The sequence below is a fragment of the Sardina pilchardus genome, chromosome 14 (genome assembly GCF_963854185.1).
Source record: "Sardina pilchardus chromosome 14, fSarPil1.1, whole genome shotgun sequence".
NCBI classification, from domain to species: domain Eukaryota; kingdom Metazoa; phylum Chordata; class Actinopteri; order Clupeiformes; family Clupeidae; genus Sardina; species Sardina pilchardus.
Genome location: NC_085007.1, coordinates 22,021,192 through 22,047,254, shown reverse-complemented (window position 1 = coordinate 22,047,254; position 26,063 = coordinate 22,021,192). Strand labels below are relative to the sequence as shown.

Here is a 26,063-nt window from a genome sequence, read left to right as displayed (position 1 = left end):
GATCTTAATGCCTTAATTCAAACAATTAGTAAAAATCAAACCGCCAAGGACACCAATTTTCTTTGTGATTGAAGAATGTATCGTAAATAAATAAATGTTTTCCTTAAATGCTAAGGGAAGGAAGTATTTGACCCCCTATGTAACCCTATGGGAATTTAACACATACAGTAGTGTTAACATAGGGGCAGGCAGATTTTTATTTTTAAAGGCCAGCTATTTCATGGATCCAGGATATTATGAATCCTGATAAAGTTCCCTTGGCCGTTGGAATTAAAATAGCCCCACATCATCACATACCCTTCACCATAGCTAGAGATTGGCTTGGTGCTTTTTCCAGTAGACTTATTACCCTGTTTGATGTTCATTGAGCTCAATGCAAATCAAACAGGCTAATAGGCCTACTGGCCTTAAAAAATAAAAATCTGCCTCCCTTATGTTAACCCTATGTGTTAAATTCCCATACGGTTACATAGGGGGTCAAATACTTCCTTCCCCCTAGCATTTAGGAAGAACATTTATTTATTCATGATACATTCTTCAATCACAAAGAAAATTGGTGTATTTAGCGGTTTCCTTTTTTGAATTAAGACATTAAGATCAATTGTCAAATGATGATTTTATATTCCTCTTTTTAGGCAACTTTAATGTAGCATGGTATCAAATACATTTTCTTCCCACTGTAGATGCCTGTTACTGAGATCTTGTCAGTACAACTGTGGTCATACTGTGCACAGATGACTGTCTAAGAATTCCTTACACAGATTACATGCTAGATTTGTTGGATGGATTTGTGGCCTCTGTCATTGTAAGTGTGGACTTGACGAGCACATTTTCTATATGCACTAATCAGTCCTCAATATCATCCAGAATGATCCATTCCTATCAGTACAAGCATTTCAAACTCTGAACTCGAAGAATTGCTGTTTTTGATCGGGAGAAAGTATGGGGTTATCGGGGACAAATCTTTCATGCACAGCAGGGGGTGTGAGCACTGCACATCCATGCATATGTGCACGCAGGCAGGCAGGCACAGACCCCTGCTGACACACACTAGCATGACGCAGTTGCAGGACACAATGGAAGATGCTGAGATGCCTAAAAGCTTTCCCTAAAGTGCATGATGCTGAGGGGAACAAACATAGAGTCACTTCATCTTGCCAGGGTCACTGCTAGTGGCAGAGTCATTTCAATTAGGGACAGACTCCAACCGACAACTCCATGTTGTAAGCCCTGAGATTTGTCTGAGGGGAGAGACGTGGCACAAAGAGGGGCAGAGCAGGAAATCTCTGATTGCGTATCAGCTCGGCCTTTTTTCCTCTGTATAAACGGCATGATGATTGCTCCCTTCCTGATTACCCAGAAAGAAAGGAGTTCCATAAAACTGCTATGAAAGCTCCAGAGGAGAACAGAGAACTTTCGGATATGATGATTATTAAGCTCTTAGCTAGCCCTGACAGGAAACTGTTTCTCCGCATTCCTCGGGGGAAAATTCATGGGCCGTCTCCTGTTTGGTTGGCTCATTAGTTTGGACGTAGACAGACCAGACAGATGAGGGAAAGGGACATATACGGAGCAACTGGCCTTGTCCAACTGGTGTCCTCTGCAGGTTTTTAAACGCTGGGACGCAAACAGTGAAGCTACCATGGCAATGAGAAGGGCACTTCCCCACTCCAGATGGGCGGAGAGGAGATCCACTGTGGTCTATGGTAGGAATTGCGTGACTCAGCACACCAAACAGGTGCTTGAGTCTTACTTACTTACATAGAGATCATCTTCTTTACACTTTTCCTTTTTTTTCTAATCACATTTTTGACAAATCAGTAGTGATGAATGGGGGAAAATGCCCCACAATTTTGCCACTGTTCTCATTTGATTAACTGTGATCTGATTAAGTTGAAAGTATGAATGGTGCCAAAGAGGACTAAAACTGCAGCATACTCAGAACACCTGTGCAAGCATGGAACAGATTTCATTAGGTCTACCAATGAGCTAATAAGCGCACTTAATCCATATTTTACTTTTTATTTTAGTCAGTCAGACCTTGTTACGTGCATATGACTTGTATTCAGATACTGGATACTGCTAATGCTGTCTCGATTTTCTAATTGAAGCTGTGAGGTCAGCCACATTTGGTGCCTGGCGGATGTTGACCTTGGGCGCAGAGTACAGTTCGTGGGCTCGCACCGACACATCCAACAGACAGAGACGCACCGCCACGTTTGGGCCCGGTGAAAATAACGACAGCCTGGATGAGTCTGACGTGAGCACCGACGAAGGCGAACCACTATACTACGACAGGATTTATGAACTTGAAGGGTCATTCCATAGCAAAAATGTTCCAAATATCGTCGATGCGCACGAGGCTTTCTCTGAGGACATCGACGCGCCATGGTCTCGGAGGTAGGCCATAACCCCCTCTCCCCTCCTTTTTTTAACCTCAAGTTTACTCTACTACACCATAGGTACACTTGTCAATCTGGGATGTAACCTAGAAGCTCTAAAAAAAAAACCCCTACTTTCTTTTTCTAAGGAAACATGAATTAATTTGTTTACAGGTTCTCGTCAAAGAAAGGCAGCGGTGCTAGCTTGACCTGCAGTGAACTAACGTTATGTTAGCCGTTGAATGACGTAACCCAACTATTGATTTCACATTAATTAATGGTCATTTCAATAGTCACGACGCATGCCTTAATGTACAGGACAAGAGTAGGCTTTAATGGAACTGATGAAAACTGCCTCAATCTTTTAAAAATGATAAGGAATACAGGAAGCTGGTTTGATTGCACCAGTTTTTTGTCAAATTTGAAATCAGGCTATTCATATCATATGACAGGCTATCGGTGACGATTAGACTCTTTTCCTCAGTGGTTCCTGGAATGAGTTGCCCAGTGTCCTCATAGACATAAAAGAGTGCTCTCCGTTCCTGTGATAGCTTTGGGTCTTTCAAGGGGGTCTTAAGCCTAAAGGCATATCTGTTTAACATGTTGGCTTACTTACTTTATCAAGTGTTAGGCTATTGATTGAATTGACATTGTTCTTTATTGCTTTTCTCCTTAGTGTAGTCTTACCTTTTTACATTTTCTAGGCCTACTGTTAAATTTAACTGCACCATTGTTATTTGCATGCCGCTTTGGGAAAAAGCATCTACTAAATATCATAACCATAAAAACAACCTAGCATACACAACCCCTAGTACTAGGCTACCACATAACAATCCCCTCTTTGGTTCCTGCAACCTTGCTTATTTAAGCCTGTAGCGTTCAGTCTGCTGGCTCCATTCGTGGACCATCGACTTGGATGTCGACTCTGATTCCTCTATTATGTAGCACTACACTTGAACAACCACGAGAGGGAGTAGAGGTTTATTGATAATCTCGGAGATGTTAACGCACACTGACTCACTTCAATGACAAACGGTGTCTTGGCTTGAGAATTGTGTCATTTTTAAATAATGTTAAATTGCCATGTTTGTATATGCACATATCTGCACCCTTTTATGTGTCTGACTTTGGAGCCTGGGTTACGCGAATAATCACTGGACGTAGTTTAGTTGATGAGTGTGTTTCTGTCCTCCTAGTCGACCGGCTCCAACCGAGTTGAGCCTCAGGAGAAGAACTGAGTGACAGCGGGCATAATGCGCACGAAACCTTAAATCTAAATTAAGGCGAAGGGCTTTCAAGGTCTCTCACGTAGAGACCTCCTGATGAAAAGAGGGCATGATGGTAGTGCTGATTTCTGTAAAACACCTCTATGATCATCAGAACGTAGCCTAACTAACCTTAAAGACAGCCAATGGGTGTATAATAATGATGACGAATGACAGCTGTTGTAAAGATGCGTAATGGACCAAAATGGTATTATATTGCAACATGGAATCCACATTGCATTCAATCACACCCGACCCACATCATAGCATGAATAAGATATGGATAAGTTAGCGTATTTGTTTTTCTGGATTTCTATACATTCTGAATAGCCTAAGGTCGCATCCTGGATCAACTTGATGGGCAATATAGTTGTGGTGAAAATGATCGCAGCTGTGAAGACCTAGGCTACTTTATTGTATAGGCTTCTAGTCTGTTTTCTATAAAGTAGGCTACTTTGATCTGTCAGATAAAACTTTGCACTTCGCAGTGGGCCGGCCCTATGACAACACCACAGGAAAGTATTAAATCAAACCATTAAATCAATTGTCAATAATCATCGACACGAGTTTAGATGGTGGCGATGGCTACTAATGCATTTTAGATCACTTCTGCATCATTTTTGAGCGTTATTGTGTTCAGACCAGTTCTAGTTGTTGCCTCTAACATTTTGCAATACAGCCTGAATGTGGATTATTTGGGTACTTGGGTGTGTAGTGGTCTTACTGTAACTACGCGCACCTAGACGTCAGGAACGTGTCCTTCAGCCTGTGGTCTAGTGTATCTCGGCTAATATCCATACCCCTTCACATTGTGCCATTATGTTATGTGTGTCTGTCATCCTTGCTCCTCATGTGCTCGACTGCGCTGAGACCACAGTATGTCTCTGACTCCTACTATGACGGGAAGCACGCCTGAGGAAAGGTGCTCTTCCAAATAGGCTACATTTTAATGTTAAGAGTTTACACTGATGTCGTTTTGCAGACATTATCGGTTGGATTAATCAGAGTATAATAGATTATTTCTTCATTAATTTAGACTAAAGCGCGTGTGTAAACACTAGAAAACAATTTGATTTATAAAATTCGCATTATTAGCCTACTGTAGCCTTTGAATGTGTAATTGATCCATGCTACAAGTTTACTGCCTGATAAACCCCATCAAGTTTAATGCCTGATAAACCCTATCTTTTGACTATAGCGTCTTCTGTCGTGTCTTCTTGGCTCATGCCACCCAGTTTGTTCATTCTCTGCACCATATCTGGAAATCTATAGTCTTTCTGTACTTTTCACCGCTTTGTAGCCTGCTCAGTGCACGCACCTGTGGCATTCAAATTCGTCAGAGACGGGGGAAAACACAGAGCTGGTATGGTCCTGCCCTAACAGGCTATTGCGCGATTACGGAACGGTAGGGTGGGAAAAGAAACGCAAAAGAACGGTGGATACGCAAAACAGGGAAGCTGAGTAACTTAAGAGTTATAAATACGCTTGTATTGATCGAATGTGGTGGAGAATCCCTCCTCCCGATTCTGGTGGAGAATCGTTGTGCAGGTGGCCTTGCCGATAGGCTAATTTCAGTCACATGTGTCTATTCATGAGGACCAGTGCCTACTCAATAGACTACATTTGTACATCGCAAGTGGCTAAGTGGAAGTACGGAGGAAGACGCTTCAGAGTGTTTTGTAATTCATTCACATTTTGCGCGTGAAGAAGGGATATTTTTGCCATACAGGCTTGTTTAGTTGGAGTCACCAAAAGAACGGAGATTTACGACGACATTGGAGTAGTTTTTTCCTTTTTTTTTTAATATGGCAAAATTGACATTCTCCCTGAATGACATTCTACCATGAACACGTTTACCCCTCGGTTTGGTCATTTTTCGACCTGGAATGTCTTTCTCTGGATATATAGAATGAATTAATTTGGTTTCCTTATGGGTCAATGAAGTGTGATTTACTTGGAACGCAAGCACGCGAACTTTACGATTTATTCGTATTACGCCGAATGATGGATTGAGGAGGTGTAGAAAGAAGAGATAAAATCAAGAGAACACAATCCAATATTTCTCTCCTGTTGTCACATCACACGGAACAGCATACACTGATGGAGACTCTTGGTCTTTGCAAGTGTGTGCGTTGTGATGCTTCTCTTGCCTTTTGTAACTAATGTCTTTTTGGATATTCCTTGTTGGATCTGTTCATTTCTAGAATGGCTCGCTTTGGAGATGATCTACCCACCCGCTATGGAGGCGGAGGTCCGCCGGGCGCTGGAAGAGGGGGCGCCCGAGCGGGAGGTCCCCCAGGCGGCCAGAGGATGTACAAGCAGTCGATGGCTCAAAGAGCCAGGACAATGGCTTTGTACAACCCCAAACAAACAAAACAGAATTGCTTCACTGTCAATCGGTCCTTGTTTATTTTTAGCGAGGACAATGTCATAAGGAAGTATGCTAAGAGAATTACCGAATGGCCATATCCTTTCCAGTTAAAAAAAAAGACCGTCAAATGATAACAGGTTGCAAGAGATTTGAGTGATGCAAGCTTACATCTGTGTGAGAAAAGATCTGTTTCCCTCTGTGTATTGTTTTACTCCAGGCTTGACAGTCCTCTGATATTTTGCATCATTATAATGTGACCGTCATAACAGTATACCAACATACCTAGATACAGTACCTAACATTCAGAATACCAGTTTGTGTCAATGCATAGGTATCCAAATAGGCGAAGACTCTCGCAGCAAGCTCCGGGTTTGGGTGGTACCACAGCAGTTGTCAAAGCTTTATTACAGTTAATTCTGTCGTACAGCCGTCGAGCTTTCGAAGAAAACAGGCCTATAGATGTTTTCCTTGTCACGGGCAATCGTTTCTGATAATGACATTTCACACCCTAAATTCACTGGACGTCATATAACGCTACCTTATTCCTGACGTAAATTAACCTTTCAGATTAAGTTTAAAAAGTGTCAACATCCACGAGTTCCCTCACAATTTACAACAAGCTACTTGTAGAGTGTAGGCTATGCGAGTTGTCTAATTCCACGGCAGTGGCAGTTTCTGAAATGCCACTAACAGCAAACCAGTCTCAAGTACCGTGAGCTTTAACCCTCAAGTTTTATGTCGTAAATGTTGCGTTGGAATGAACTTGGCAGGCATATTTTATAACGCGCGATAAATTTAAGGAAAGCAGTAAAACTAGGCCTCAAGTCAAGAGCGCTCTCCAGGGTACTGAAATGTCTTACGTTAAGTCGGAGCGTTTAGCAGTCGTTGTGGAGGTGGAACCTAAGACAGTTTATACATCGCAGTTGCATGCCGATTTATTTCTTGGGGCCTAGCAGACAGCTTTTGATGGTGTATGAAAATTGGAGCACGTTGTGTATATGTGCCCTTCGGGGTGCAAGGGTGCGACTTAGGAAGTTAATGGAGCTTTACATGGCAATTCCATAAAGACGTAACCTCAGGGGAATGGCCATGTAAAATGGATTGGAAAATGGATCGTGCCTTCAAAACAAATTGAAATGTTCAAGCAGCTAGAAAGGAAGTTCTTCTTGGTGAATCCTTTTTCACAAAAATCACCATACTGACCACATGATGAGTTAAAAGTAAAGACATTTGGTTGTACTAAGTACTGTGACCTTTCCTGGAGCTTGTTTTAGAGGATAGAAGATTTGCTATTAGGTTGATTATGTCCTAATGACATTGCCATAGCTTTTTACAATCATTGCAGTGCCCATTTGTACAGTCATACATTTGATTATCATTTGCCTTCATCAGGAAATCTGCAATGCAGTACATTAGTAATTAGCAATGCATTAGTTAGCAGCATGCTACATTGAGTTAGTTCTTATGTCCTGTCCTCCTCTTGAGTGCAGTGCAATATGATGTGTCCAGATTGTGTCTTTCTTTGTCCTTCCTTGACCTTCACACTCCATTTGAGTACATGATCCTTGCCACCATCATCGCCAACTGCATCGTGTTGGCCCTGGAGCAACACCTCCCTGCGGCAGACAAGACTCCCATGTCCGAGCGCCTGGTAAGCACTGCAGGAGGCTTCTCACTCTCTGGCCCATCTCTCTCTCTCTCTCTCTCTCTCTCTCTCTCTTGGCACCTGCCCTTCTTCTCTAAATCTGTTGCTCTGGTCTTCTCCCTCTTTTTCTGATGTATAGGCCTGCCCTTTAACCTAGATTAAATATTTAATACATGTTGCAATAGATCTGTCTTGGAACTTTTTTTTTTATCTGAATTTGAAGGTCATGTAGGTGTTTAAGAATAGGTTGGTCATTGGGTGAAGGGGGGGAATGGGAAGAGAGGAGGCCCATCTCAAGAGGAACACTGGCTCTCTCCTACTCTCTTTCACTCACTCGTTTACTCTCTCTCTCTGCCTCTCTCTGTCTCTCTCTTTACTCCCACACACATCATCTTGAGCAACGCGCATTGATCATATTTCGCTGCTGCACCAGTGTCGCCTGGTGACCAGAGAGCCCATTAAAGGGAACCCCCGGTCCCACCGTGAGTGCCGAGGCACTGGGCTGACGCCCGGGCCACAGTCCCCTCCTCCCCTCCCGGGTCCACGGGGGTGGTGCAGCCCTGGCTGGCAGGCTCATTAGCACAGCCTTTCCATGGAGCATCGACACATGTGTCCCTGCTGGCTCGCGGCTAGCCTCGGCGTCGTCACGCTGGGCTGGCTTTGATCCATCCCTGGCTTACTCGCACCGCCCAGACTGCCAATTGAACCCTTTTTGCCCGTAGATCCTCTGAGCTCAACACAACAATAACGACATAATGTCAAACAGAGTAGAGCGGAAGTCATCCAAGCATCCCTCTCCAGTGACCAGCAAAAGAGATCGTGGCTGGCTAAGTGGCTGGCTGAAGTGGCTGGCCGTGGAATGCTCTGTGGAGCTTTGTAAGCATGCATGTAGACCTCTGCTTTCGTTGTATAACTGTCTCGAGCCGCGCTTGTCTGATGGGGCACAGTGACGTAGCCGTGGTTTCATTTTGACCTGCTATGCTCGGGGACAAAGTCGGCCTCCGCACATAGGCGGCCGATGGCACACTCCACTTGCAACGTTCGATTACATCAGATTCCATTGTTTTCAATACAATCCCACAAACTAGCGTCGACCTTTGCCACCGCCACCATCGATTACGATTCAGTTCTATTTTTGTCGGTGGCGCTCAATAAAATCCATTGTTTGCCGAATGCTCGTCGAGTTAAACATTTTAGTGCTGATGTGTGTGGTAAGTGACAGCACACCCATGTCTGTGTGTAGGCCTTAAGACATTGGGCTCTACTGAGTCACCTCTTTTCTCACCCATTGTGAGGTCAGCCCCCCCCCCCCCCCCCAACTAGGCCACCTGCTCATGGCCTGCAATTAGTGGCACAATTATGGTGAAGCCTCCGCAAATGGCCAAGGAAACCACAAGGCTCTTGACACATAAAGATGTTGATGAGAGGTGGGGGGAGCTGACAGTGAGGGAGAGATCAAGCAGTCTCCTGTTTCTGCTGTTTGATTGTAAATCCAGAACACAGCCTTTCATCAATGGCTCTCAATGGTATGGAAATGCAATGCGGAACAAGTGATTGGTTGGTGTGTGTGTGTGTGTGTGGTGTGGAGGGTGACTGAGCACACTAAAGACTTGTTTGTTCTACAAGTCTGCTTTTTCCATTTCTTTTACTTATTAGGCCCTTCCTGGAACAAAAAATCCCCATAATTCATAGCTCCAACCGTCTTCAGGCGATAGATGTTTCCACTCGACGCACCTCCCAGAATCATTAATTCATCCCTCGCGTCCCTCGTTTGCCCCCCACTGATAAGTCTGAGATTACACGAGGCGGCCTGTTTGCCTCCTTTGTTGGTACTGAGGGAACACGTTTCAGCCATTATTCAGAGTTTGTTCATGCAAGATGCTCTGAACAGCTAATATGCACTCAAGGCAGCAGTGTGTTCAGGCTCTTCTGCTGCTGAGGGTACTGACTGACTGTGACTTGCACAAATATGTTTTTTTAATTTTAATTGCAAGTCTCAAGTTTCAAGCTTTGCCTGGGTGGTGAAGACAAAATTGGCTGACTTTCTAAGGGATTTCACATAGTGTTGGGATGTGGGGGTTGGTGGTTCAGACCTGAAACCAGCCTGTATATCTCCTTGGTGGACCGTATATGTTGGGGGGAGGGGCAAGGGGAGTGAGAGATTCTAAAGGGACTCAGCGAGGGTTATTCAGGGCAGTAGTGTGGTAGTTAATGGCTCCTTCTCAACCTCTCTCCTTGAGCCTCGATGCTCGGCCCTCCAGGCTCGTTCCCACTAACACTGGATAGACTATCCCATTGTTGCCGCCCCATCATTCTTTATGTAGATCAGTGGGAACAAGGACTAAGGAAAGAAGGGAGGCTATATAAAAAGACGAATGAGAAGCGCCCTATTTTGGGTTGGGGAACACACCATTGGCAAGGCTCAATCCAAGGGGCGGGATAAACTTTTGTTTTTCAAATTCCCTCTGCGCACAATAGGATAACGCTACAACCCATGAGTCCCATGCATTTTCCCACCAGCGGAGCTAGTTGGTACAGGAGATTAAACTTTGGCTGGATCGGATCGACAAAACTCTGAATACAGTACATCTTTCTTTTTTAGAAATTCTTTTCTCAAAGAAAATCTTAACTCCAAGCAGCAGCAGCCATCTTTGTTTTCAAGTACTGTCATCATTATTATAAACCCGCCCACTGACTCTATGCATGATGTGATTGGCCTAACCAGAGTTTGGTTTTTCCAGCTCGCAAGCCCATAGAGAGTTGCTAGACGACCCTGGCTGCAAATCGCATTTAGGCTAGTAAATGGCACCATTTGAATTAAACATTATTTTAATGTTGCCTATTAAGTTTTGATTTTAATGTTGCCCATCAAATCTGGATGTTCATCTATTATGTGATTTGTTTAGCACTGTTACCCCAGAAGTCAAATAGCCTAAAAGCCCTTTGTCCTGTAGTAAGCAGAAAAAGTGCTCCCTGCTGTCCAAATCTGGGCATAATATAAATTGATATGGTTCACACAAAGCTGCCTTTTATAAGTCATCAGGGGCCACAATGCCAGCATGTGTGTACCTGCAGGAGTGGGACCATCTTGGGACGCATGCAGGGACTGAGTGTGTTGGCACTTTCAGATGGTAATTGGCATCCCAGCAGGAGTAGTGTGTGTTCAGTGTGTCGTCGGCATGTGTGACTGCGTACCTTGGGCCGGGGGGCTTTGCTGACATTCAGGCAGGCCAGCGACCAACAATTGGTATAAGCATGCACGCGCGACCACACACACACACACACATGCGCACGCGCACACGCACACACACACACACACACACACACACAATGAGGCAAATACAGTAATATAGGAAAATGCAAGTACACACAATTATACATCACTCGCACACACATGCATACACACACACGCATGCATGCACACACACACACACACACACACACACACACACACACACACACACACACACACACACACACACACACACACACACACACACACACACACACTCTCACGCCAACAATCTGTGGGCAGCCTCTGAGTTCTGACAAGGGAAGTTCCAACTAGTTACACAGCAGGCACTTTACAAGGTGCTGCCTGAAGAATCACCTCAAGCTGCTCGTCTGTCAGCAATATTGGCTTTTCAATTAGCGGCATAAGCCAATCCAGTTTATCTCCCATAGCAGTTTACAGCATGCTGGTCCCAAACAAACAAAAAAAAAACACACTTAAAGCAATGAGAGGGGCAGTTCAGCTCATCCCACTAGCCACACAATGTTTATGTATGTCCACTCGTTCTCTCCTCTACTGAGATCCCTCATTTTCTGGTCCTCTGCTTAGCCTCTCTCTCTCTCTCTCTCCCTCTCTCTTTGTCTTCTTCCTTTCATCTGAGTGAGGAGTGGTCTCTCTATTCCTCGACCCATTCTGCGCGTGTCACAGAGGAAAGTGAAAGGGACCATCTCTCTTTTCGCTCTCGCTGGCCCCTGCACGCTTCATTAGGTTCTCTTTTCCTTCGGACAAAAAAAAAGAGTCACCCATATCTCCCTTTTTCTCTCTCTCTCCCTCTCTCTCGCCCTCTCCCTTTCTCTTTCTCTCTCTCTCTCTCTATCTCTCTCTCTCTCTCTCACCCTCTCCCTTTCTCTCTCTCGGCAGGACGACACAGAGCCCTACTTCATTGGAATATTCTGTTTCGAGGCCGGCATTAAGATCATCGCCCTGGGCTTCGTCTTTCACAAAGACTCCTACCTCCGCAACGGCTGGAATGTAATGGACTTTGTGGTTGTCCTCACTGGGTGAGTCCTCACCCCCCCCCCCCACACACACACACACCCTTCTAGTGCAGAGGTGAAAATGGCACAAATGGAGAACGCAGTGTCTCTCTATGTGTGCATGTGTTAGTGTGAGTGTGTGTGTGTGTGTGTGTGTGTGTGTGTATGTGTGTGTATGGATGACATCATGGGGAAAGTAGGGGACTGTCGTTACTGCTGAGCTGAAATCCTTGTGTATGCATGAGTGTGTGTGTGTGTGTGTGTGTGTGTGTATATGCATGAATGAATGTGTGTGTGTGTGTGTGTGTGTGTCCTCCCTGTTTTCCTAAGCAAACGTTGCCTTTAGCCATTCTGCTTATTACCCCACTGGAGACAGCCGAGGCCAATAAACAGTGGAGGAAGGAGCTGAGTGTGGTCCCCTCTCGGCGGTGTCAGAACATGCTACCTTCGCTTCAGCTGTTTTTTGGCACCAGACAGGGCCATTGGCTGCTTGTAATAATGAGCAATATGTTTAAAAATTACAGCTGATGGTCGTAATGGTCAGCACAGTCACATCATGACTATCCCCAGGACACTGAAGTCATGTTTGTGCTGGAAAAGCTCTAAATGCAACCTCTCCACTTTTATTTTTACTCCTTTGCTCGAGGCTTGCAGACTTGCGTTCAGACGACACGGTTTTCCATTGCCTCTTGAATTTTCCGACAACAGACTTGAGGCTTTGTACTCAAAAAGGGTGTGTTGTGTGTGTGTGTGTGTGTGTGTGTGTGTGTGTGTCTCTGTGTGTGTCTGTGTGTGTCTTTGTGAGGACCACTGGGTCCCACCATCCAGCATCCCCATCCTCACCGTCTGTGCCACGTTGAGCTCCGCAATTTATGAGTGGCTGCTTGTTGCCCAGGCCTCTGCATCGTAAGGGGGGCTGGATTGGATTTATTGAGTAAATGATGGGCCATTCCAGAGAGTCAACAAACAAATAAATCAACGCGAGGACCAATGGCCGGCCAAAGGTAATGAAAATGGAAAGAGAGCGAGCTCAAATGAAGGAGTGAAAGAGGGCCAAGGAATGACAGAAAAGCAGCTACTGAGACAGGGAGAGAGAAAGAGTGAGAGAGAGAGAGAGAGCCAGAGAGAAAGAAAGAAAGAGAGAGAGAGCCAGAGAGGGAGAGAGAGAGAGACGGAGAGAAAGAGAGAGAGAGAGAGAGAGACGGAGAGAAAGAGAGAGAGATTAGGCTGGGAAGATTCATGGTTTCCAGCTGTGCAAACGAAGGCTCAGCGGTGCAGAGCTAAAGAGCGGCCAAAGGGAAGACAAACCTCCCGCGAAACGGTCAGCAGCACCGAGGTAATCATTTCACCGCTTAGATAACGAAGCCATTGTGCTGCTCGGCCATGTGACCCAATGGCATCGAACTGCCACTACTCTGTGTGTGTGTGTGTGTGTGTGTGTGTGTGTGTGAATCCATGAGGGGTTTGATGGTAAGGGGTGGAGTTTGGTCACCTGGGAGACTGCCGGCTTGCGTTGCCCGGACAACGGCTCCTGCGTTATCCTCAGCCGACCCTGTGGAGTCAGGTAGCCGCGTCTTGACGTCTGTGCGTCCTCTCTACCTCCGCGTTACCTACCCTCTCCACTCTCACCCCTTGTGGCCCTCGTCATTTACCCCTCTCCTGATGTCATTTCCCCTGGAGCATCGAGTGTGGTGCAAGCATGAGACAACTGTAGACACACAACATGTGCCTGTGTGTAGTTTTTCTCTGTGTGCTTTTAAATCCAGGAACACACACATTCGCAGCAGCACGCTCAAAAAAAAAAAAAACGCACACCAAAAAAAAAAAAAAAAACCCACCTGAATCGTCACCTGAGTGAGTCTTGAGCTGAGCACCCCTCAGGGGCTCTGCTGTAACTAAGAGAGCCGCTGCCAAACAGAGTAGTCTCACTCGTGACGGACATCCTCTTTGAAGGGGATCCAGCCCACAGTCTTGGCAGGGGGGGAGCTTGGCTTTCTGCCGGCACAGCTAACCGATTGCGCCCACTAGCTGACTCATCAGCACACATCTAACAGAGCATGTGTATACTAAAGCACCATCCGAAATGGCCCAACCGCCCGACCTCTGTTCTCATGCCAACGACAACGCCTTTGATTAGGCATTTGTACAAAAGAGAACACTGGAGATAAAAACAAATGTTTTTGGCCCGGACATCCAAACGAGGCATGTCTGCTATCTTAGCTTTCTGCTAACCTTGAGCTAATGAGTACCGTAATTTCCCGACTATTAGCCGCGGCTTATACATTGATTTTGCTAAATTTCTTCAGCTGTGAAGTTAATATAGGGGGGGGGGGGCAGTTAATATGGTGCTAATATGGTTTTGTTTCTTTTAACTTGCATATAGGAAAAAAGTCTCTGCACACTTGGATCCATGCAAAAAAGTGTCTTTACTTATACCAAGCTTTCGGTACTTAGACCTTCATCAGGGCATTGCACACCACATACAGAGCAGTACATTTAATAGTCTAACAAGGGTTCAATTAGTACAATCAATCAAACAGGACACACCTGTCTGATTACTCATGACCTCTTGGGAGATGTAGTCCAGTAGACATATTTGTAGTCTGTCTAATACATGTCAGTGGCATACACTAGATAACTGAGGTGATTTTGAATAAACAATATCCTCAAATGTGCAATTACAATAAACAAAATAAAAAAGTACAAAAAACACAAATAAACAGTCATTTTGATACAACCAGGAGTGTAGAACTGCATAAACATCAGACATTTAGTCATCATACAATGCAGTTCATTCAGTTCCTAACAGTATTACAGTAACACACTCATATCAAAATCAGTATTTAAACCTTTTGGGTGGAGTGAATCCAAGGTGTGTATCCAAAACAATTCCCTCTGGCATAATTTCTTATCAATGTCACCCCCTCTGGGCAGCTTCACTTGTTCGATACCCTGGAAGCGAAGGGAGGAGACAGTATGAGAATGTTCATTAAAATGACAGGCTACCGGGTAGTTGGGATCAGATCGTCTAATTGAGCTTTTGTGTTCGCTGATTCTTTGTTTTAAACAACGTGTGGTTTTTCCCACATATATCTTATCACATGGGCACTTTAACATATAAATAACATTTCTAGTGTTACATGTGATGAAGCCTTTCACAGAGAAACTCTTACCCGTCCTAGGGTGTCTAAAGTCTCTTGTCTTATGTGTATTGTTGCATTGAGCACAATTACCACATGGATGGTTTCCATCTTGGAGTGGTGCCAGAAGGCTTTGCTTTGGTTCTGTATGTATACTCGCCTTCACTACCTTATTGCGGAGATTAGGACCCCGTCTAAATACGAATAAGGGCGGCTCCTTGAATTTGTCTTGAAGGAAGGGGTCATCTTTAATTAGAGGCCAGTACTTCATGATAGTATTTTTAATCATTTGGGCAGATGGGCTATATGTTGTGATACATGAAACAGAAAATGCCTTGTCCCTTTTAACACTTTTTTTTAATAGATCAACTCGAGATGTAGATAAAGCTGTATTGTATGCTTCCTCAATGCAAGCTGAGGGATATCCCCTTGCTACAAAGCGTTGTTTCATATCTTCAGCATTCTCAATGAAGTCTTCAGTAGAATGACAAATACGCCTCAGTCTATAGAATTGGCTTTTTGGGAGGCCATATTTCAATGTTTTAGGATGTGCACTACTTGCCAAGAGGAGTGTATTACGGTCTGTCTCCTTCCGGTAAAGTGAGGTAAGGAGTTTTCCTTCCTCTATTTTAATCCACATATCAAGAAAATGTACACATTTAGAGTCAAACTCCACTGAAAATTTTAAGTTTCTTTTAACTTGCATAAAACACTGTCCTGCGGCTTTTACACAATGCGGCTTATATGCGGGAAATTACTGTATAGACAGATAGTGAGTTTTTAAGAAGCACAAAGAGAAAGACGGTCAGTGTTAGGAGAGCAGAGAGAGCTCGGATGTGTTCCATTGGACTGACTGTCCTGGCAGAGGGGAGCAGGTAGGGACTGCGTGGGTGTGCTGCTAGACCAGCCAAACATCTGCTTCGACAGACTCCACTCCCGGGTAGAACACATGTCCTGGGTTGTTGAGCTGTTCCCCTCTGTCCACTCCTTGTTGTTTCTGTCTGTGTCCTGTCTCTGACACAAGATGATCGAGCCCCTCTCTTCTCAGATGCAGTGATTGCGGCGGTGTTGTTTTAATGCCCTGGTGTGTGTGTGTGTCTCTTTTCTCATTTCCGGGCTCCTGAGCGGCGATGGGCTAATGTCGTGCCTGGGTTGCCTCAGCCTCCAGAACACCTCTTTTATTTTAGCGCCAGTGCAGTGCAGTGCGCGGTTCAAGGTGAAACCTCTTAAGGGATTCGTCCCCGGGTCCCCCAGCGACACCTAACTACTGATTTATCTCCGCGTGGAGGCTCGGTCTCTCGCCTCTCTCGCCTCTCTCTCCTCATGCCCTCTCTCCTTCCCCCTTACACGTGTGTGTGTGTGTGTGCGTGTGTGTGTGTGTGTGTGTGTGTGTGTGTGTGTGTGTGTGTGTGTGTGTGTGTGTGTGTGTGTGTGTGTGTGTGTGTGTGTGTGTGTGTGTGTGTGTGTGTCTGATCCTTGATGCTGATGCTAGTGTAGGATGTGTTTTAATGGAATCCAGGATGTCTCATGAGCCTCTGAGACTGAGCCTGTTTAAGGTGAAGGGTACAGTGAGGAGTGGGTAGAGATAGAGAAGGAAAGAGAGAGAAGAGAGAACAGACAGGAAGAGGGAGAGAGAGAGAGAGAACAGACAGGAAGAGGGATAGAGAGAGGGAGAGAACAATGTAGTGGAAGTAGTGCTTTGATTAGTTAGGCGATAAAATCTAATGAAGGTATCTTTTGTAGTGTTATGGGAGGGATAAGAAAGAGTTTGGCAGAGTAGGGCAGAGTCTCTTGTGTCTCGTTTCTGTGTGTGTGTGTGTGTGTGTGTGTGTGTGTGTGTGTGTGTGTGTGTGTGTGTGTGTCTGTGTCTGTGTGTGTGTGTGTGTGTGTGTGTCTGTCTGTCTGTCTGTGTGTGTCTGTGTGTGTGCATGTGAAAGAGAAAGACCTTTACAGGCCATTCCCACATTTGATGGTTGTTTTTTGTTGCACATTTAAAGAATAAGTGCTATTTCACTTTGGCTATTCATTATTTTCTGTAATGAACCTCAAAATAAGTTTATTTGGCTATATGCTGTGTATCCTGCTTACATCTTTGTGTGTTCTGTTTGTGTATGTAAGTGAGAATATGAGAGTGGTCTTTGGTTAGTTCTCAGTTGTAGTTATAATATGTGTGTAGATCTGGTGATGAAGATGATCAACTCATTGTTCTTGAAAGTGCATAATGTTATTTGTTGATGCCCCTTTTTCTTTGTTACTTATTTTCTTTGTGTGAGGGTTTGTACATGTCTAGGTCACACACACACACACACACACACACACACACACACCACACAGACACACACAGAAACACACGCACACACCACACACACACACACACACACACACACACACACACACACACACACACACACACACACACACACCGATCGACCGATGTCTTCTCAAACATAACATGTTTCGGTGCCAGGACCGCACAGTATCTCACCTGGCTTATTACCGGCAAGTCATTGGATATTGATTTGTCCACAAATTAGTGTAGGAAACGGACATAAATATCCTTAAAGTGTCCCTGCTTGAAGGTGGAGTGATGGAGAAGGCTAATCACCTGGCCTAGCAGTCAGCGTCCGGTGCTTCATGATCCAGTCTATATGGAAATACAGAAACCTGTCGAAGGAAATATACTGTGGAGGTTCAATGACCACGCTCTGTCTCTCTTAATATTAATGTAATTGTTTAGATGATAATTAGCAAGAGGATTTATTTACGATTCGCAGAATAAAACCTATTGGAGTCGTATTATGCCATTAAATGATTTCATGTCCCGGGGTCTTGAAGCGGGCAGACGCTGATGAAAAGCCCGAGCAGCGCGTGGAGGTGAGAAGTGGTATTAAGGAGGGATTTGTTTCTGCTGTAATTGTTCTCCTCCGTCGTCTTTGGCCCGCACTCTTTTCCTCCGTCTCCATCTCCCCCGGAGAGAGCAGACGGGCTCCCATGTGACCTCGGCCTTAACCGGATCTGCTGCTCTTTAATGAAAAGCCTGGTAATTTAGTGTGGCTCTGGGCAGGACTGGACCTTTCGGCCCTGCCCATCAGACATTAGGAGTTACTAATAAGACAGTGATCCCAGCCCCCCGTTGCAGCTGCAAGGCATGATCAATGGAGCACTGATCACAGGAGAGAGAGAGAGACAGGGAGAGTGAGAGAGAGAGTGTGAGAGAGAGAGAGAATGAGAGAAACAGAGAGAGAGAGAAAGAGCGACAGAGAGAGTGTGTGTGAGAGAGAGAGAGAGAGAGAGAGAGAAAGAGAGACAGAGAGAGTGAGAGAGAGAGAGAGAAAGAAAGAGAGAGAGCATTGAAAGGACAGCCGTCTTGAGCATTGGTGTGTGCCAGAGGCAGGAGTGGAGAGAGCACTTTGTTGCATGTCACTTCCACTTAAGGGGAAGCGGAACACCTCGCAAGGGCAGCGACTCCCTGGATGTGACAGCGCTGGAGCTGGGAGGGACGCACAAGGTATCATCTGTCCCTGGTCTCACCCTGTCCACTCTCAAAGCAAAAGGATCCCCGGTCAGGGAAAATCACAGCGAAATGAGAACAGGAAATGGACCAGGGCAGGGTCACGTATTTTGTGGGGTTCTTGTTTGGTTTTGTGCCACAAAAGAGATGTGTTTTTTTATTATTTCGTAACTCCACAGTTGAAGCACTTGTTGGAGGAGCATCTTTGTCTGAGTTTTTGTCTGTTGCATCACTTAGACCATCTGCAGAGTGACTGTGAGGGCCATTACGTGGACATATGTCTGGCTATGGTCTGGTCTCTTTCGGTCTGTCTGCTGTCTGCTGACTTTCTTTCATTACACCACTCCCTCCCTCCCTCCTTTCTTCCCTCCCTCTGTCTCTTTTTCTCTCTCCCTCCCTCCCTCCCTCCCTCTCTCTCTCTCTTACTCTCTCTGGCTCACATGCCCTTTTATGTTGCTCATTGCTCAGTGTTTGCACCAGCCAGACAAACATTTTGATTTTGTATTTGTGCCTGGGGAGCAGCCCCCTTTCTTCAAGTTAATGCTGATCAAAGCTCTGGAAAGATTATGAAGCGACAGAAAATGTGTGTGTCTGTGTGTGTGTGTGTGTGTGTGTGTGTGTGTGAGTGAGAGAGAGAGAGGGAGAGAGAGAGAGAGAGAGAGAGAGAGAGTGTGCTCACAAATCTTGCTTACTTTTAGACTATGTATATTTGTGTTGACTTGTTGTGAAGATTAATTAAGATTTACATTTGTGTGAGAATAAGAATACATGTCTATTAAAGGAGTCATAGAACGCATTTTTTGACCATTACAAATTGATCTTTGAGCCTAAATAATGTCATATGTAAATTTGTGGGTCTGAAAACGCCCCAGGAGCACTGCTAGATCGCCTAATACAAGGTCATAAATAAGCCTTGCAATGAAACAGTTTGTTTTTCCCGCCCACTCAGCAAGTTCATGAATATTCAAATGAGATGCGCGCTGATTGGTCTATTGGCCGATATGTCCTGAAAGTTGATTGGCTCAATCCACCGGTCTGAAGCTAGAGCAAAGTGAAACTACGTTTACTGCTGGTAAATAAAGCCAAAGTCTTTGATAAAGCTATCAACAATGGATTTAAATAAGGAATACAGCCATACATGTATAAACCGAGTCAGAAGAAGGTTCTGACGAAGATGAAGTGCAGCAGATTCCCCAACAGAATGAATGTGTTAGATTGGTAAGTTTTATCAGTACATTTCTTAGTATAGTAACTCTCCAAAGTTAGCTGTAATAACGCTAGCATTACAACGTCTCTGCCATAGACCACATATCTAGATACTAGCATCGTAAGAGCAGTTTAACAAGAATTATTAATCGAAGGTATGCAAATGAGAGGGGCCGAGGGGTGTATCTAAAGGGGGATGGGCGCCTATTACGTGTTATCTGAGCTCTGTTCAGATTGGAGCATTTCAACACGGCTGTTTCTATTTCCCAATTTGCATACGAAAGCAGGCGGGGGACGCGGTAAAGTCTTTGGTGTTGTCCTTTGGACACTGCTCGCAGCCTAAATTCAACAGTAACAAGGTGAATGTGGTTTTGAATTCTAGGACTCCTTTAAACCACTGCATAATGTAGAATATAGCTCATATTGTGTCACCTAAATGTCTTTTTGTACACTTTCTGTGTCACTGTCGAGAGAATTTGAGATAAATGAACAAGATGGCGAGCGTACAGGACGGCTATGAATCACCCAAGTACTCTGCTGCTGCCAAGGTTACAGGCCCATCTATGCCATGGTGACAGTTTCAGATATGTTGGTTGGGCCTGCAGGTGAGGGGCACCGTGCCGTGACTCTCCATTGACCCCACGTCACCTCACCTCCGGCGTCGCCATGTCCCGAGAGGGTAGAGGTATCGGGTGATCCACCGCGGTATTTAAAACACGACCTGAAACCGTTGGGGGGGGGGGAAGAGGGGTGGCACAAGCTTCTCCACACTGTACTGCGTCACTGTCCTCCGATAGAGCTCCATATTGAGTATCTCTGGGAACTCTCAGTTTTCATGCAGCGCTATGGCCGCAGGGCCTTGGGAATTGATTTAGCTTGAACGTTGAGTGTGTGATACGGAAAGGGCACAGAAGCTCTGGCGCCGCCTAGGTCAAGGTCACGGTGAAGACACTGAGCTTTTCTTGGTGTGTGTACCTAGAAAGCTTTCCTTGTGTGTGTGTGTGTGTGTGTGTGTGTGTGTGTGTGTGTGTGTGTGTGTGTGTGTGTGTGTGTGTGTGTGTGCGTGCGTGCGTGCGTGCGTGCGTGCGTGCGTGCGTGCGTGCGTGCGTGCGTGCGTGCGTGCGTGCGTGCGTGCGTGCGTGCGTGCGTGCGTGCGTGCGTGCGTGCGTGCGTGCGTGCGTGCGTGCGTGCGTGTGCACGTGTGTGAGTAGTGTCCACCTTGTGTGCGTCCGTTCATGTCAGGGTATGTTTTTGTCAGCACGGGATGCTGCTGTCTGTGTTGCTTGGTGTGCCCACTTGTTGCCTCAGCAGCATCAGGTTTTTGGGCTGTTGCTGGCCAGCACTGCCCTCCCCTTCCCCTCGTGCCCATGCTCGTCCACCCCCACCACCACCACCGCTGCTCCGCCCGCCCCTGTAAAACGTGCTTTATCCAGGTCGGCCCCCGAGAGCTGGCTTCAAAGAGCCGCATTAAATCCCCTGTCCTTTCATCGGCGGTGGGACACGGCCGACAATGGCCGGCTTCAAAGTGGGCCTGCGCCTCACCTTCCCCTCGGTCCGAGGCCTGGATGTGGCCATTCATGTTGGAGTGCCCTTTTAAATGGCCGTCATCGTCCGGCTGACGTACAACACTGACTCTGTTCCTTTGGCTCTTTTGCTCTCTCTGTGTCTCTTTCTCTCTTCTTCTTCTTCTCTCTCTCTCTCTCTCATAATTTCTCACAATCCATCATGCTTTCTGTTCCTCTCTCCCTCTTCCTCTCTCTCTCTCTCTCTCTTATCTCTCTCTTTCTCACTCGGTCTCTTTCTTTTATTTCTGTCTGTGCACTGTGTGCTGTGTCATTCAAAGGGGGTGGATGAAAAGGTGGTTTTGATTGCAGATAGGTGTGTTTGTTTTGGCACACAGTCTTGTGTATGTGCTTTAGTCAATGATGTTTGTGTCTGCTAATGGACACGTTTGTCTCTGGGTGTGTGTGTGTGTGTGTGTGTGTGTGTGTGTGTGTGAGAGAGAGAGAGAGACAGAGAAAGAGAACAAATCTGTGACAGTGGCTGTGCTTACATTCATTAGAGTGGCTTCAGTCACTCAGGCGATACGTTCCTTGTGAACGTGGCCATATGGCGAGACAGTGACGGGGTGTGTTCCTGCTTCGCTGGCTGTCAGGAGACTGAGAAGTGACTCACAGCCTCAGCTCAGCTTCAGCTCTGTCTGTCACACCCCACCTGCTGCTGGCATCATTAATTCTGTGTGTGTGTGTGTGTGTGTGTGTGTGTGTGTGTGTGTGTGTGTGTGTGTTTGTCTGCTGTGTGTATGTATGTGTGTGTTTGAAAATCTCTTTTTCACCTGGGGATTATCATCACATACATCGTGTCTCTCTCTGATGTCTGTATGGAGTTAATCAGTAACCCTCTGGTTAAAAGATCCACAATGTCCCTGTGATCTTCACTTTCACTCCGTCCCTCTCTGCCTCCCTCCTTCAGCGCTCTCACTCCCATCGAATTGCACTGCACTCTGTATTTGCCTCTGACCCTCACTTGCCTGTATGTACCTCATCTTCTTTATGTTCGTTTCTCTCTTTCTCTGTCCCTCCCCCCCTCTCTCCCATCTCCCTCCTCTCTCCAGTGTCCTCTCTCTCTTTCTCTCTCTCTCTCTCTACCTCTCTCTGATCTGTGTCATCTGTTTTATTTTCTCTCCTCCTCCCCCTTCTCCTCTTCTTCCTCTGCTTTCTTCGTGATTCATCATATTCACTTGAGTGAGAAAAAGGGCTCCTGTTTCGATGGGGGGGGGGGGGCTCGTGAGCCCTCAACTGAAACACCTTCATAAAAGCACTGCTGATGTAGAGTGCTTTAAAAAGAGCCCATAGAGTATGAATAACCTCTGTGCTGTAGATCGGGGGCAGTCGCCGCTAATAGGGATGTAAGTTATTGGCTCATAGACCTCGAGCGTGGCCCATGCTTCAAGGGGAGACACGGACATGGCCATCGGGGCCATTCTGGAGGTTGTGTTACTGTCAGTGAGGAGAAGGAGCCACTGATGACTTGAGGGTTATTCAGTTCTTTAGTTCGACGTCACGGAGCCCAACAGCTATTTCGTGAAAAGACGTTTACTAGCGCAGCCAGACGTTTTTTTGCGACTTGTAAACTTTGTCATCATCACCTCCGTTTTAGCGGTTTTAAAACAAAATCGCTGAACTTTAACAGCGTAATCACTGTAGCTGTGCAGCCAGATGATATATCCAAGGGTAACGTTCAGGCTTCCGCGAAAAGTAGGATTTGATTAGGTTGAGTCAACAAGTCAGTATAAGATGACAATCTTCTTAACAATCTTCTTAAATCTTCTTCAGAATAGCGGAAAAAAATAGTTTATTTTACTGTCTATGGAGAAAAACATGTGAGTCTGAAAGCCGTTGGACTTGGAAAGAGATTTATTATCCCATTATTACATCATCACTTTGTTTTTTTTTTTGGTGAAGTTAAAATGATGGTCTTTATTCATCTGGACCTTTTAATGGTTGCACATCAGTGATTATATCACTAATGGACAGAAGTTTCTTTCTCCATTAAAATCTCCATCTCAGATGTCTTGTTGCATAATTTTTAAAGCGTTTTACGACGTCCAGTTTTGCCAACCTGTTTTGTTGTTTGTTTCTCTGCCAACCTTTCAATATGCTCTCTCTCTCTGTCTCTATCTCTCTCTTTCCTTGTCTGTCTCTCTCTCTCTCTCCTTGTCTGTCTCTCTGTCTCTGTCTCTCTCTCTCTCTCTCTCTCTCCCTGTCTGTCTCTCTCTCCCTCTGTCTTTCCTTCATATTCTTCTCCGCTCAACATATCTCGGGCCCCGCTGCTTCCTTTGACCACAGGTGGTTTGTAAAGGCCTCGGATTCTCATGTAAATGAGTGGCTCAATTGAAAAGAAGTTGTACACTTTCAGCATTTCAGGCGCAGTGGATCGGGGGAAGTGGGGCTGAGGGGAATGAAAGCCGGATCAGACACACTTCCCTGGCTGTAATGAGTTCATATTCCAAATCAGCTCCGTCATCATTTTTTATTTCAAAGGAACACCTTGGGACCAGGGGAGGGGTTTAATCAACTTGGTCACACTCTTATCACAACTGTTGCATTGTCAGAGAGTGTGCCGACTACATCTGAAGGCACCGAAAGCTTTAATTCAGTGCAGCAGCTAGTCATAGAATACTTCAGAAATAGCCTGTTTAACACAGCCAGACATAGCACGGCTTTAGAAATAACGAAACATTTACTTGCATGTCTATGTAAATGACATAAACTACTGCACAATGACATTTAGACCTGAAATGTCTTCATATTTCAAAGACCCTGACTTTTTATTTGAAGCAAGGGACGTAAACAAAAAGTAACCATTTATAAAACATTATTATTTAACATTCTAGGATTTGCAGTGACTAGCTCCTCTAGAATAGTTCAGGATTTTCAAAAATCACTCTAAGGTTCTATGGTCTTTCAAATATCACTGTGGTCTCTCAAGAAACACTATGGTCCACTGCTTGATTCCATTCCATTTTTGTGGTCAGATTTATCCTCTGAAGTGAACATGATTCTTGAAGACATTCAGTATAGTGTATTAAACAGCTTAAATCGACTTTTTAGCTTAATAGCTTCTTTTCACTTACGTCATTATTATGACGCATGCAATTCAGGTGGAGGGCAGGAAGCACAGAAAATCTATACTGCGTGAACTGTTATGTGAGACCGAAAGAACCTGCACAAAAACAGCCCAGATAGCAAACAATCATAATAAAACATGAGGGTTCAATACCATCATAACCGATCATATAAATGCCAGTCGTATAAATCTGTTTTTTTTGGGGGGCTTTTTATGCCTTTAATTGGACAGGACAGTAGAGAGAAAGACAGGAAGCGAGTGGGAGGGAGAGCCAGGGTGGGATCCGGAAGGGACCACGGGGCGGGAATCGAACCCGGGTCGCCGGCGTGCGGTGCAGGTGCCCGAGCCAGTCGCACCACGGCTGGGGCCAATCACTTAAGAATTTGACCTACTTTTTCCCTGAGGATGGTCGTTTGACCGAAAGCTAGGCTGGCAATTAAAACTTGCATAAAGGATTGATAAAATGTGCAGACAGTTTATTTTGAAGATTTTGAGCAAGCATCAAACAAAACAGCTCCTTTGTGTGGTAGTAGTAGTAGCCGAGTGCTCCTCTCCCCCAGGTGCTGGGGAGGAGGTGTGTTGGGACGGCAGGGCCCTACCTGCAGCCTCGGCCTCCTGAGGCCTCCTCCTGTCCTCCTGGCTCTATTTGCACCTCTCCAGGTGTGTTATTCTCACACCCATTTTCTGCCGTCATCTTCATGTGCAGACAGGTCCCCTTGTGAACGGCTCGTCACCAGCAAGCATCTGTGTGTGTGTGTGTGTGCGTGTGTGTGTGTGTGTGTGTGTGTGTGTGTGTGTGTGTGTGTATGTGTGTGTGTGTGTGTGTGTGTGTGTGTGTGTGTGTGTGTGTGTTTGAGTGTGTGTGTGTGAGAAAGAGAGAGAGAGAGCGAGGGACAGAGAGGAAGATAGTACACTCCTATCTTACTGTGGATTCATTTCTCCCGGTAGAGTTCAAAGAGATTGCTGAGTGGTTTGGGAGTTGGGGTCAATGACACGCACACAGACACACTCACCCAAAAATTCCATTCGCACATCCGTAAATCCCTGGCTCACTGGCCCTGGCTCACAGTCTATTATTTTGCCCCTCCCTTTCTCACCATGCATATCTGTTATTCTCACACTCACACACTCGTGCACGTCCACAGGTAATTATGTTTCATCGTCTTGAGTTTTGGACGGTCCGTTAGCATGAACGTTGTTGGCGTGTTGGTGTTGTGTTTTGCATTCTTTGTTGCTGAGCTACATGCAGAAATGGAAACAAACGTGTGTACACACACTCACACTCTCTCTCTTTCTCTCTCTCTCACACACAGACACACACACACACACACACACACACACACACACACCTGCCTCTGTTTTGGTAGATGCTGATTTCACACCTGATAGTAAAGAACACAGATATGGTTCAGTTGAACAGGCAGGGACAATAGCACCTACCTGAGTCACACACCATCGTCTGCCTTTTGCAGCACTCCTCTCCCTTCCTCTCATTTCCTTCTCTGCTACCCCTGGCTCTCTTCAGCTTACTTGTTCATTCATCACTCGTGCCTTGCCAGATGGTTCTATTTCCAAGTTTGTCACCATATGGGGTGTGTAACTCGCCAACCCAAGGTGTCATCAGGCCTAAGCTGCGTGCGTGTGTA

At 45.6% G+C, this 26,063-nt stretch overlaps 1 protein-coding gene across 1 annotated transcript in view; it reads left to right on the top strand.

Moving 5' to 3' along the window:
• The first annotated feature begins 1,576 nt into the window (after positions 1-1,576).
• cacna1bb (calcium channel, voltage-dependent, N type, alpha 1B subunit, b) overlaps positions 1,577-26,063 on the top strand; it is a 148,778-nt gene continuing 124,291 nt past the window's right edge. Inside the window, exons 1-6 of the mRNA XM_062554103.1 lie at positions 1,577-1,706; positions 2,112-2,400; positions 5,851-6,111; positions 7,563-7,668; positions 11,816-11,955; positions 19,105-19,118. Of these exons, the coding sequence (XP_062410087.1) occupies positions 1,643-1,706; positions 2,112-2,400; positions 5,851-6,111; positions 7,563-7,668; positions 11,816-11,955; positions 19,105-19,118 (874 nt within the window). The 5' untranslated portion in view covers positions 1,577-1,642. The remainder of the gene's footprint in view (positions 1,707-2,111; positions 2,401-5,850; positions 6,112-7,562; positions 7,669-11,815; positions 11,956-19,104; positions 19,119-26,063) is intronic.